At 31.2% G+C, this 12,686-nt stretch overlaps 2 protein-coding genes across 2 annotated transcripts in view; one reads left to right on the top strand and one right to left on the bottom strand.

The window, feature by feature from the left end:
* Positions 1 to 12,686, top strand: part of LOC143917011 (atrial natriuretic peptide receptor 2-like) — a 69,230-nt gene that overhangs the window by 3,066 nt on the left and 53,478 nt on the right. The window lies entirely within an intron of this gene.
* On the bottom strand, positions 1,162 to 9,118 carry LOC143916810 (apolipoprotein D-like). Its single transcript, XM_077438055.1, has 5 exons — positions 9,012 to 9,118; positions 2,119 to 2,233; positions 1,811 to 1,941; positions 1,553 to 1,740; positions 1,162 to 1,444 (listed from the first exon to the last, which is right to left on the bottom strand). Exons 1-5 carry the CDS (start codon positions 9,116 to 9,118, stop codon positions 1,293 to 1,295), a joined length of 693 nt encoding a protein of 230 aa, XP_077294181.1. The 3' UTR covers positions 1,162 to 1,292.

The following is a 12,686-nucleotide window of genomic DNA, read 5'->3' as shown; positions in this document are numbered from 1 at the left end:
TTGATTTGGTACTAATGATTACGTTCAATATTACCTTTCTTGTTTAAAAAATAATTTTATAAATTATAATAACTCCTTGAAAAATATAAAGCAATGGCCCAGTTCGGCATTTGAAATGACCATTTTTTGCATTATTGCCTTAATTATCATCCGATTCTTCTTCATAAGCATTCACAATATACAAACATACATACATATGTAAGGGCATTTGAAAAAAATCCACCATTTGATTTTATTGTGCTTAATATTAATTTAAAAAATACATTATTGTGGCAACGTCCCTTTTTTCTATAGCGTTCGTAAGATTAAAAGAATTAGCATTGAACCATATATTACAGCAACTGACCTTAAAATTCTTAATACAAATGTATGTACATTATTTTTAAATAATATTAAATTTCAAAAAATAGATTAACCAGAAGCATGGATCAGTGCTTTCGATTGTGTGGTCACGGGCTCTATAACTGGCTTTGTTGCTGACCAGACCGTGGATATGTGACTCCAAGGTTGATTGTTTCCTTTGATAATTTGCTAATTTTATTGCAAACGGTTCCAATAAATTGGCAATCCTGTCCTATTTCTCACAAAATTCGAATTCACAGCATCTCTTTATTTGTTGAGAATTAAAAATGCCACAAAAAATTGTCTATAGATGCCTCTATGAGGATTTTAGTGTTTGTAATTGCCTTAAATAATACGTATATACACACAATGTTGACAATAGATGTCGTGTTAGTAAAAATGGATGTATACCCGTATAAAATAAAAATAAAAATAAATATTATATTACTTAATAGACTTTTTAATGTACTTATTTATATTGTAGTCTGTTAAAAATAACGTACTCGAATATGTATATTTATCAATCGCATAATATTATATATTTATTTATAATGTCTATGTCACTATGTCTCCCACTATGTCACCACTATTTGAGTATGATAAATGTAAATATTACAATATAATGTGTGTGTATAATTCATAGATGTCTCGTTAATTATCGAGTTTTAGTCAGTGTCTCGTAATTTATCGACTTATATAATAAAAAAAATGCTGTATTGTTTGTAATTGGCCAGGAAGGCGCATTGGGGTTCACCTGTAATGCCTTCCTGGTATGAAATAAAAAAAAAATAAAAAAAATAAATAAAATAAAAATAATATTGAATCAAATTGTATGTAATTGAAATACCCGAAACCATTTTTTCTTGCAATTACATATATACATATATTATATTATAAGTATGAAGATGGAATTCATTGACAATAATATTAATTGAGTGTGACACTAATATTCATGGATTCTGGTTTGGTATACAGAAAAGTTGAATAGCTGGTATCAACATGGTCGAATTCAGGCCGTACTTTTTCATGACAGCCCTTCCACTAGCTGACGCAGAATTAAATGAAAGTAGAGGATAATTTTTGGTCATTATCCATAAGCTCTCTGAAATATTGAAAGTTTTGATCAGATTAAAAATTAATTGTGCACCGAGGACGTAACATACATTGTATATATACATAGGTAGTTACGTAAAATTAGATGAGAACTTACCCATATAGTTACCAAAAAGATTCAAACAAGAGTACACCACTGCATAGTTGGAGTAATCCGTGCCTAAAACCTGATAAGGAATTCGTAGAATATTGGAAGGAATCATAGGAATACTCCAGGTCCATTTCGCAACGGTGGGACCATCAGTGAAACTTCCAGTAGCGACCCACGAGATGGGAGATGAATTTCTGAAAATTTAAAAAATAGCATAAATACTAATATTACCTTAATTACTGTCAATGCAAATGTATTACTCACGTCAGTAAAATTTGATTTTGTTCAATATTGAATTTTCCATTTGATTTGTAGGTGTATTTGATAGTTGGACACCTGGCTATTGTTTCGTAAATAGTTGGGTATTGCTCAACAGTATACCACAGGCCAGAAAACTGTACAATTTTTCAATTTAATATTGAATAAATTACATATAATATTTAATCGCAAACATCACACATATTCAATTGGATTGAAGGAAAACGGCAAAAATTGATAAAAAAAAAACTGTGATTGAATTTTTATGAATAAATACATATATTACATAAATATATATGAATATTATTTAATACCTTATTTGCATCAAAGCTTGTCACGGCTGGTAAAGTTGGGCAAAATCCGGATTTAAACAACTGGCCATTGCTGGCTACAATCGATACGACCAAAACTAATAAAATTCGCAACATTCTGAAATATTAAATAAAATAAATAGCACCTATTTCAAATAAAAGCCAATATCGACATTAGAAAATATGGTATAAAAATGTCACATTTTGAAAATTTAGACAAATCAATCGATCGATCTTTTTTTAGTAATTTTATATTTATTTATATATTATATAATTTATCTTTTACTTGTACCCGGTGAATGAGATGAAACGTCGACGAATACTGTAACATTAACACGAAAAAGACATTTCATTAGAGATAACCTCCATTTATATGAAAAATTCATAAAATTTATTCATCAGAGTGGAATTGGTCGTTTAATTTGACAAAAAATAATCAAAAATTGTCATTTTTTTGAATTTGTGTAAATTTTTTAGTTTATTTTTTTTCGCTATGTAGAAAGCAATTATATAGAATCATAATATATGCTCGGTTGATATTTTTAAGTTTAATACATTGAAATGGATATTACATATGTCTAATACGATTCTGTTCAATGTCGTTTATATTATAAGGTATTCAACAGTTCAACTGAATAATATCTAAAAACCAATTAGTTTTTTTCATCAGCTTTTTTATTTTTCCATTATAAAAAGTCATCCGTTGGATATTATATCACAACATATTATTATAAAACATGAGTGTACGCTTTTTTCAATTTACAATCGTTTTCAAATGAAAACGATTTAAGCGTTTATGTGCTTCAAAGATTTTTTTCTTGGTAGTTTCACTCATTGAGAGTGAATTACATTTTTTTAATGCGGAGAAAGGTATGATTTTTTTTTTATTTGTGAACACTGTTTTCTTATGTGTACATATGTAATGAAGTTTGACCTTAAAAATGTATTTATTTATAATATTTTAGAGGTGAAAGTTATTTAGAGAAAAAATATTTAATGTAAAAAACTGCATAATATATCAATATTTTGCTACGAAAGTCATACATCAATGTCGATGTCTATGCTATGAAACAGAATTAGTTTTATGTAGATGTTTATACACACATATCTTATATGTATATAAAATTCCAAATATTAAAACATAAGCATCTGAAAATTTAACTGAAATTAATATGCCATGTAAATCAAACAAAAAAGAATACCTTTATTTTCTTTTTTTTCACTGAAACCATATACCAATATATATACGTAACATAAAATATCGTACAACATTAATTACACCAAACGATACCGGTGTACGAGGCAACGACAATGATTAATTCGTTTCGTCGAAAGTCTGAAATATTTATAGGTTTTCTCACTATATTGCGAAAAAAATCCACCGCTAGCATCCGAAACGTTATTTTAAAAAGGAAACCTTAATTTTTATTCTCTCAGCGAAATAATTATTTCAGTCGAAGCATCTGTCGTCTAATATCCCGCAATTTCAGAAAACGATTATTCTTTCTCGGCCTAAGACAAAAAATAAAAATCCCTCCAACCCGGCAAGATAATTGAGGCTTTTCCGAGAAAAAAGAATTCCTAAACTTAAAATTGATCACATGGATTCAAACGTATCGACAGAATTACTTATATATTTAACGAAAATTCCATAAAGTACGTTTTCGCTTGTTTGTTTGGTTCGCAGTTTCCGAGAAGTTCAATTTACTAGGAAAATCATATAAATACATATATAGCGCATTCTTCTCTCAAATACAATAGAATTTAATACGTGATATCGTGGCTGAAAAAAAAATCTCTCCCTTTGTCCGGACAGCTTGAAAAGCGAAGCATTCGAGCACAGCGAAATTGGAACATAGTAATCGGCTTACTTATATTGTACGATGTATGTATGTATATACATATGTATATGTGTATGTGAAAGTTCATATATATAAATAAATAAATTTCAACCGATACGTATCGTTTTTGTTACCTTAATTAGATTGAGGCTACTTTTGGTGCGTTGAAATGCTTCCCTCGCTATTTGAGATTCGATTCGAATTCACGTAATCTCAAGACATTTGAACTTACCAAACCCTCGCATGACATTCATGTATTTCAATTAAATTGTATCGAAGCCGTAAAAAGATACGCTGAAATTTCCTACTCATATATTTCCTCTATATATTATGTTATATATATTTACAGTATCATTAGATGAAGCTTATATCAGTTGAAAATTCATGTGTATACATACATATACATATATGTACATATGGTATAAAAATTTATATATTAATTACATAAATAATATCAGCAAAATATTAGGGACCCATAGACCCATAAAAATACACCGTGTAAATAGAATAGAATGCGGTTAACAAAAGTTTCAAAATTGACTGTAATAAATCCAAAGCATTTGTTTTAGTGTTTAAAATAGAGTCCTTAAATTATTTTCTACCCGATGAATAGTCATGATTAGGAGCCTCAATTTTCCCTCTGGCTAATTTAAAAAAGTGGTGCATGAGTTTAAGTTGATATTGGAAGAAGATAACGTTGTTTATTATATTTCCGCCAGCCTTTAGATATTATTTAATTTATATTATTCTTAACCAACAGCATGAACAACAGCATGGTTAGCATATAATGCTTTTGAAACCAGTGGGATTCGAAGAGTGGGTCACTGGTTCGAATCCCACTGGTTTCCGTTGGCCAGGCCTTGGTTTGTGACTCCAGGTTGATCGTTTCCTATCAGAGTTTGCCAATTTTTCTGATTTTCAAAACGGTTCCTGTGAAAATTGGCATCCCCTCTCTTATCTATCTCGCAAATCTTGAGATATTCAGCATCTAAAGGTTCGGCGGCAAAATTTCTCCTGTGGATAATAATCGTATAAATTTGTATTGTATAAATGCTTATATTGATCTTTTTGATCGTATTGTAAAAAATGCTTGCAAAGCTACTTTGCAATGTTTGACCATATACATATATACATACATAGATAAGTCGTGTATAACGTAAAAATATATAATAATTTTGTATTCATATAAAATTTGTTGTTTCTTGATCTGTAAAGTAAGCTCGTGGCATTGGAGCGATGTATACGACGAGTGTACATTATTGATTGAATAAAATAAAATAAAAATATAATATGTTACGAATACAGCCCATTGGCAACCCGCCCCAAATGGATATTTCCCTGGTCAAAATCCTAGGTATAGTCATGATTAGAGGTCGGAATCTGAAGGGGCCGGAAACGTGCCGCCTATTGTTCCATTGTTGTAAATCCTTTGTAAAAAAGGTTCGGCAAACTTTTAACAATGCATTTACAATCTTTGAACAATAAACAGCCCCTTCAGATTCCGGTCTCTAGTCATGATAAATTGCCTAACTGATTGCCCTACAATTCGCTCTATCCATAGGCTTCTAAATTTTTTTGTTTTATTATTTTGACTCTGTAATGGCAATAAACTTGCTTACTTTATTTTTCTTAGAAATGTGTGGCAGAATAAATTCTGTTAAAAAATATGTATAAAGACGTTAAAGGAACAAGAGGAATGGTTAAATCCCTTACTCGTAAAACCTATCAAATTTATTACGTGATTAATAAGAATTCTATTTATTATAAATCATATTTTTAATGATACGTGTAAATCAATATAAATATGATGGTATGATTTCGACTGAAAAATTAATTTATAAATTTTTTACCGATTCCTTATCGAAATATAAATCTGCAATCAATTATTTGTAAGTATTGTTTTTAGCAAGACGTATCTCAAATTATCTTTTTTGACATTTTTCTTACATTAAGAATTCAACTTTCGTAACTAGTTCATATTTAATATCCAAATTGGCATAATTCACTTGTCAAAATGGTAAAAAAAATCTTTTTTAGGCAGCCTTTTCTTGAAATTACTTTTTGCCGAAGTGTCGTAAGCGCTTATTTTCTTAGCAATACAAAATTAGATTTGTCGCTGGTGATGGACGATAATGTACTTTTAGTCCCGACGGCTTTTGTCTATCATAAACATCAAGTTTTGCGCTATATTAGTATTAGTAAAAATAACTCGATTTAATACCAACACCTAATGTAAGTACTTGCATAGGTCGGTCTAAATACATATGCATATATAGTACAATCTATGTATGTATATACAATATATGTATGCATTTTTATTTTCAAGTAATGTTATTCAGATATACTGGATGTCTCCAGCATACTACGCCAAACTTCGAGGGATGATAGATGACCCGACACCGAGTAAAAACCATCTCCTATACGTAGATATTTGAACGGTACTGTTTTGGAGTGCTCTTCCTTCAATATGGCTCTTTGATCGAGTATGATATGAGATTCATAATTACATATATACATATATCGGTACATATCCATATAATATTAGACATATGTACATACGTACAGAGAGATAGAGTCCGCAAATACTGCCACTAAACAGTAATAATCTCAATTATATTAAGTTTATAAAATACTAGTGCTGTGCCCGATGAAATATCATTGCATGGGTTACGGCATATTAAGTTATTAAATTAAAAAAAAATCAGAGAAATATGACGGTACTGTGTTCGATTCGCACGTGGTCGTATTTTTTTTTCAAACACCTTTTAAATATATTTATTTAAATATATATATATTTAATTGTTTAATATCAAAAAAAAGGTAAAAACTACCTACATATAAACAACATAAAACACCAATAGAAAAATTAATTAATTAAATAAATTTTCAATAGATGGCGCTAAATATGAAGAGACTTATTTCTTTAGCATTGGTAGCAAACAGTATATATATATATATATATATATATATATATATATATATATATATATATATATATATAGAAGTTTTTTGGCGATCTGTTATTATGTTCGTATTATATTCGTACGTTTTGTTGCCAGTGTTTTAACTGTGACGTACATATGTCGAATCGAAACCACTAATATAGTACGGCGAGCGTTATCTTACACAGACACACAGAATAGCGCTATTATATACATATATGATGTACTTGGGTACATATATTGAAAAAAAAACACAGAGATGAAATTTACATGCATAAATTTTGGTATTAGACTTGTACATATGTACATATATAAATTTATAGATCATAAATTTGAAATTATATTCAAATGTGGTGACATAGTGGGTGGGATGGTTTTGCCAATTTGATGGGGAACCGTTTCAACAATGAATTCAGATAAATTGGCAAACTCTGATAGGAAACGATCAAGTTGGAGCACAAATATCCATTTTTTACGAGCGGTACTGCATAATACTTCCGAATAAAAACTTTTCAATCAAGGTCAACCCAGAGCTTGAAGTCGGGAGCCTCTTTCGTTGGTTAGCATTAACGCAACCACCAAGCTATACTGCTAGCTATATGATCCAAAAAGAAGACACCCAGATACTATAAAATGCTATAAATAAAGATCCTAAAAAAAATATTCCTAAATCAAAGATCGCCAAAAGCTAGGTTAATCTTCCGAAAATAACAAACTACATATATAAATAAATAAATCGCATAGAATAAAAGCATTAAAAATCTAAAGAATTTGAGCATACAAAATATACATAATCAGCACGGTGAACAAAAGTAGAGAAGGGACAAGTCTATATATATATATATATATATATGAAGAATAAGTTCCCAAATTTTTTTCCTCCATGTACTCCTTGCCGTTTTCTGTGGACCCCCCCCCCCCTCCCTAATATTGTTCACAAAACAATGTCTGGCCAGCAGCGGGACTCAAGTGGGGCTCGAACTCGTGACCACTCCGCTCGAAAGCATAATATGCTAACCACTATTCCACGCCGATGATTTTATTATATCTACATTGTAATACGTATTCAAACACCATAACCAGCAGCGTAGTCTAGTGGTGAATGTTGAATTATTTCGTACTTGATGTTACGAGTTCGATTCCCGCTAAGTCTCGCTGTTGGCCAGACCTTGGTTTGTCAAGGTCGATCGTTTCTTATCAGAATTTGCCAATTTTTCTGATTTTCATTGAAACGATTCCTGTAAAAATTGGCGTTTCCTTCCCAATTTTCTGTTGCGAACCTTTAGTTATTGTTATATCTTAGGTCTCGCCATATTGCTCATCATAGATGTCTCTGTGGGTGTTTATCGAATATAAAAATTCGTATTGTTACATGAAAGTTATTCATTGTTATTTATCGTATTACGATGTTTGTAATATCTGACCATAGATGTCAGATATTGTTTAGATTTACATGTATCTATGTAATAATTATGTGAACCAGGAAGGCGCAATTGGGGTTTACCTGTTAAGCCTTCCTGGTATATTTGTAAAATAAATAAATAAATATCAAAATAAGAGCAACAACATTGCATCTTAGAGTTTACATTTCGAACAATCGACTTTCGGCTATGGCGGTTAACCATTTGTATTAATTATATTATAATCAACATACATTCATATATTCGTTTAATGAAGTTGCCTCATACTTTAGGCATTTTATAAACCGTAGGGTTTGCAATATCCATCATCTGAAATATATGTACTTTTCGTTTGGCAACCGTGGCGAAAAGAAACCTGAATTATTCATTCACAAATTTCAACTACACACTATGTGTATGTAGTTCTACCAAATATTGAACGAACTCAGCCACTGCGCGATTTATATCGAATCATAGCATATAACGAGATCGCACTATTATATTTTCCTAATCAAAATGCACAAAGCTCACCGCAATTAGTACACGCCTGAACGACTTTCGACAAACTCACACACGTCAACTTCGACCCGTATTTGTGTAAGGGTGTCCATGAAACTTCCGCCTACGTACACCGTTGAATGTAATTAAATACATACGAACCACCAGACCGTACAGCATTTTCTGCCCAACCCTGTGTATACATACATATGTACTTATGTATATTCAAGTGTGGTATGTCGCCTGAGGCGTTTACAGCACATAAACGGCTCGGAGGCTGAGACTTCCAGGGTTTACGGTACGCCATGTCGTCGACCACCATATTGGGATTGTGTATCACGTACGTGACATGAAACCAATGCTCCAAACATCGATATGCGATTCATATTCATATCGTGTTCGAGACGATACGTACTATTACGCACGCCTATCCGCGATATAATATTTTTCGTGTATGCCGAAAATTGTCCGAAATCGTGTTAGAATATTCGCTGGTGCGATTGTTCGTTTTGCACATTAAATAGCGTAGCTCACTGGTTAAGCGATTTTTTTTATCAGGAGAGAGGTCATGGGTTCAAATCACGGCCGGAATCGAAAAATGTATTCGATTTCCCGTACGTCTATCGCTGCTAGCAAGATGTGGATTTTCTTTGCATACGTATGTATGAATGTATGTACATACATATTTTTATTTTTATTTTTCATAGATATGTATATACAAGGGAAACTTTAGAGGTCAACCCCAATGCGCCTTCTTAAACAATTAATTACAAACATTGCAGCATTTTTATTAGGCTGAAGAACACGATATTAACAATTAATGAATTAATTAAGTAATCCATAATCCATCTATGGTTTTATACTTGTACATATTTTTTTCATATTATACGTAAATCAAATTCAGATATTTTTGATATATTACATAACGGGTAGGGGGATTTTCGCAAATTTGATTTCAGGTTGCAATATTTTTTAAATTGGGGGATAGGGGGTTTATAGCAACGTTGTAATGTGGTTTCTATAGAATTCCTCTTTGAAATAATTGGTGTTTTGACATCTCAAAGGCTTTGACGGGAAATTTTAAGGGATTGAGATGATGATGTTGATGATAGAATGACCGTTCATTATCTGTATATTTATTTATTTTAGGTGGCTCATTTGGTGAGGAACCGTTTCAACAATGAAATTATAAAAATTGGCAAACTCTGATAACAAACGATCGACTTAGAGTCACAAATATCCAAGTCTAACCAGCAGTATTAAAGATTAGCACAGGATCGTACGATTAGGGTGACTTGTCGTGGCACTATGAAATAATTGAAATTTAATTGTTAATTCCAATTAAAATATCAGCTTTAGTACTACATATAAGCTATCTATCTAGATTGATATTGACTATTGATATTGACAAATTAATATTTTTATTTATTTAAAATATATCTAACATGTAAAAAACGCCAGTATGGCGATGATCTGCCGAGCTTCATTTAGAAATATCTATTAGTGCTAATATGATTTTGGGAGGCCATTTGACCGACCTCTTCTCTTGGCGTCCGAAAAAAATCGTATCACTTCTATAGCTTTTTAGCGTTTCTATGTTAATTTATATTCGAAATGCGTGACAGTTTCTCATTAACAATGCTAAAGGTGAATAAGATGACAAAAGAAATGTAATTTTATTCGAAAAACGTAGGTACTTTCGCAACATTGAAAGCTCTACGTAATTATAAAAAGCATTACTTTTTATTTACAGGCGAAAAATCTTCGTAGTTTTTAAAAAAATATATTTAGATAAATTGTTATAGGCCAATTTTCATTCTACGATTTTTTTATTATGTATGTACATATATAAAAAAAAGTCGATTCCGGTTAAAATCGTGTTAACGTAACGGCTTATTATGCTTACAATACAAAAAAGCTTTTGTTCTTAAGCTACGGGTATATAAATCGGAATTTTTTTAACTCTCCATGCGGCGTTGAGATATTTTGCAAGTAACGAAAACTTATCATCTCCATTGTGAGACTTAATTCTCGTTTTCTCTTATACTATATCTTTTTGAATTATCTCACTTGCTTTCGCACATCGTATCTTCCAAGTTTTACTTTCACTCACTTATTTGTTATATGTAGTAGGTATAAGAAGTACTGATAGATAGTTTAAGCGTTAGATGAAGTTTCTTTGACCCCAACTCGAACAAAACTTTAACTAACGTTAACTTACAACAATGGCAATTAGTTGCCTGTGGAAGGAATTATTTTTTGATTCCTGATTTATTTACGAGAAAGATGTATAAAATAAAAATGGTAAAGAAATATTTCTTATTATTGCGTAACATACGCCTTCGTAGCGAATACCAGTAGTAGGAAAAGAAACACCATCTTATATACATATGTATGTATGTATGTACATTGTATTTTACATAATTATACGATTATACAGGTACATATGTGTAAGCATTCTAATACACCTGATTTATTCCAAAAAAAGTTTTTATTAAGGCAATTTCTTGTTTATAACCCAAGAGTACTCTATTTACATATGTATAACCATATTATAATTTCCCAGTTAAATTATGAATACTAAAATTCTGAATTAATTTGAGATACTCAATTTCATTAATGGTTTCAAATATTACTTACATATGAAAATCTTTCATTATTCATAATAAAAAAATTTGACCAATTTATCAATTCCGCCTACATATACATGATTATAATGAATTCATTCAAAATCGAATTCATTCAAATCAGACCAAACAAAATATTATTTCTCTTCATGTTTATTCCTCTGCCTCTCTGATCCGTTTACACGTCTTTTCTTTACTTTACAATATAATGTATGTACCTTTCAAAAATATGTAATTAGATGATGAAAATATTGTATTCGTATTATATTTACCAAGTTTTGAAAGCTTCTTCAGTTCAAAAACATTCCATTGAAAATAAATCCTTTCATTTATATACATATTTTCAAAGGAAAATCCATTAAATAATAATAAACTTGCAATTACTATCAACCTAAAACTATTATATTCATCATGATTAAAGAAGATTATAAAAGAAGACATTGAATTAAAAAAACCGGTCAAATGAATATTATCGGAAAAAAATGAATTCATCATTTTTGATATTTTGTAGTGTGTTCATATGCAGGGATCATGTCTATGCAAAATAAAAACCCAGATTCATAATGATTTTAAATGTTACTCTACTTCTACCGCTCATATACATATTTTCCATCTCAAATAGAAAGTTCTACGTCAAAAAAATTGAATTCACCAACCACATTGAATGAATACAATGTCCTGAACTGGTCCTTTTCCCGTTTTTCGAGATAAAATGTTTCCCTGCTATCTCAGATCCGGATCGGACGGAGAGGCGCAAGCGTATCGATTCAAAAGTTTTCCCGTCCGTTTGTACTTCCGGTCACGCACATGTGGAGCTTTCGGCGGAAAAGCTTTTCCCACATTAGGAAAAGCGCATGTGGCGGCGGCACGTCACGATCCATGACCCGTGACCTAGAAACCGGTGCGACGACCCGGAATGGCGATCCACGACCCCCCACAATCCGGAAAGGGGCTTTGAACTGGACATCGCATTAAGGGTAGGTCGTCGTTGCACTTTGATCCCATATATAATTAACCGACTTCCACTAATTAGCAGGCTCTAATGTTAGACCTAAGCCTTGCGAATGTATAATATTATATTATCGGTAATGACTAATGAGCTCGAAGAACGGTTTAAGGTACCGACCTTTTGAAAGCTTTCAGTGGAATATTATTAATTCAATAAATTTTAGTACTTTCAGGCATAGGTAAAATTTTCATAATATTAAGTCAAAAGGGGAAATGCCTTTTGCACGTCACATAATGAAACAAATTATAAATTAA

The sequence above is a fragment of the Arctopsyche grandis genome, chromosome 9, assembly GCF_051622035.1.
Source record: "Arctopsyche grandis isolate Sample6627 chromosome 9, ASM5162203v2, whole genome shotgun sequence".
NCBI classification, from domain to species: Eukaryota; Metazoa; Arthropoda; class Insecta; order Trichoptera; family Hydropsychidae; genus Arctopsyche; species Arctopsyche grandis.
This window is presented reverse-complemented; position numbering and strand designations above follow the sequence as displayed.

Bases quoted from the DNA above. Each gene is read 5' to 3' on its own strand.
- LOC143916810 (XM_077438055.1), bottom strand. From the start codon at position 9,118: ATGGTGGTCGACGACATGGCGTACCGTAAACCCTGGAAGTCTCAGCCT. The intron at 2,234-9,011 runs GTACATATGTAT...TTAATATTTCAG, and splicing joins CCACACTTGAATATACATAA to AATGTTGCGAATTTTATTAG. The intron at 1,741-1,810 runs GTGAGTAATACA...TTAAATTTTCAG, and splicing joins CAAAATCAAATTTTACTGAC to AAATTCATCTCCCATCTCGT.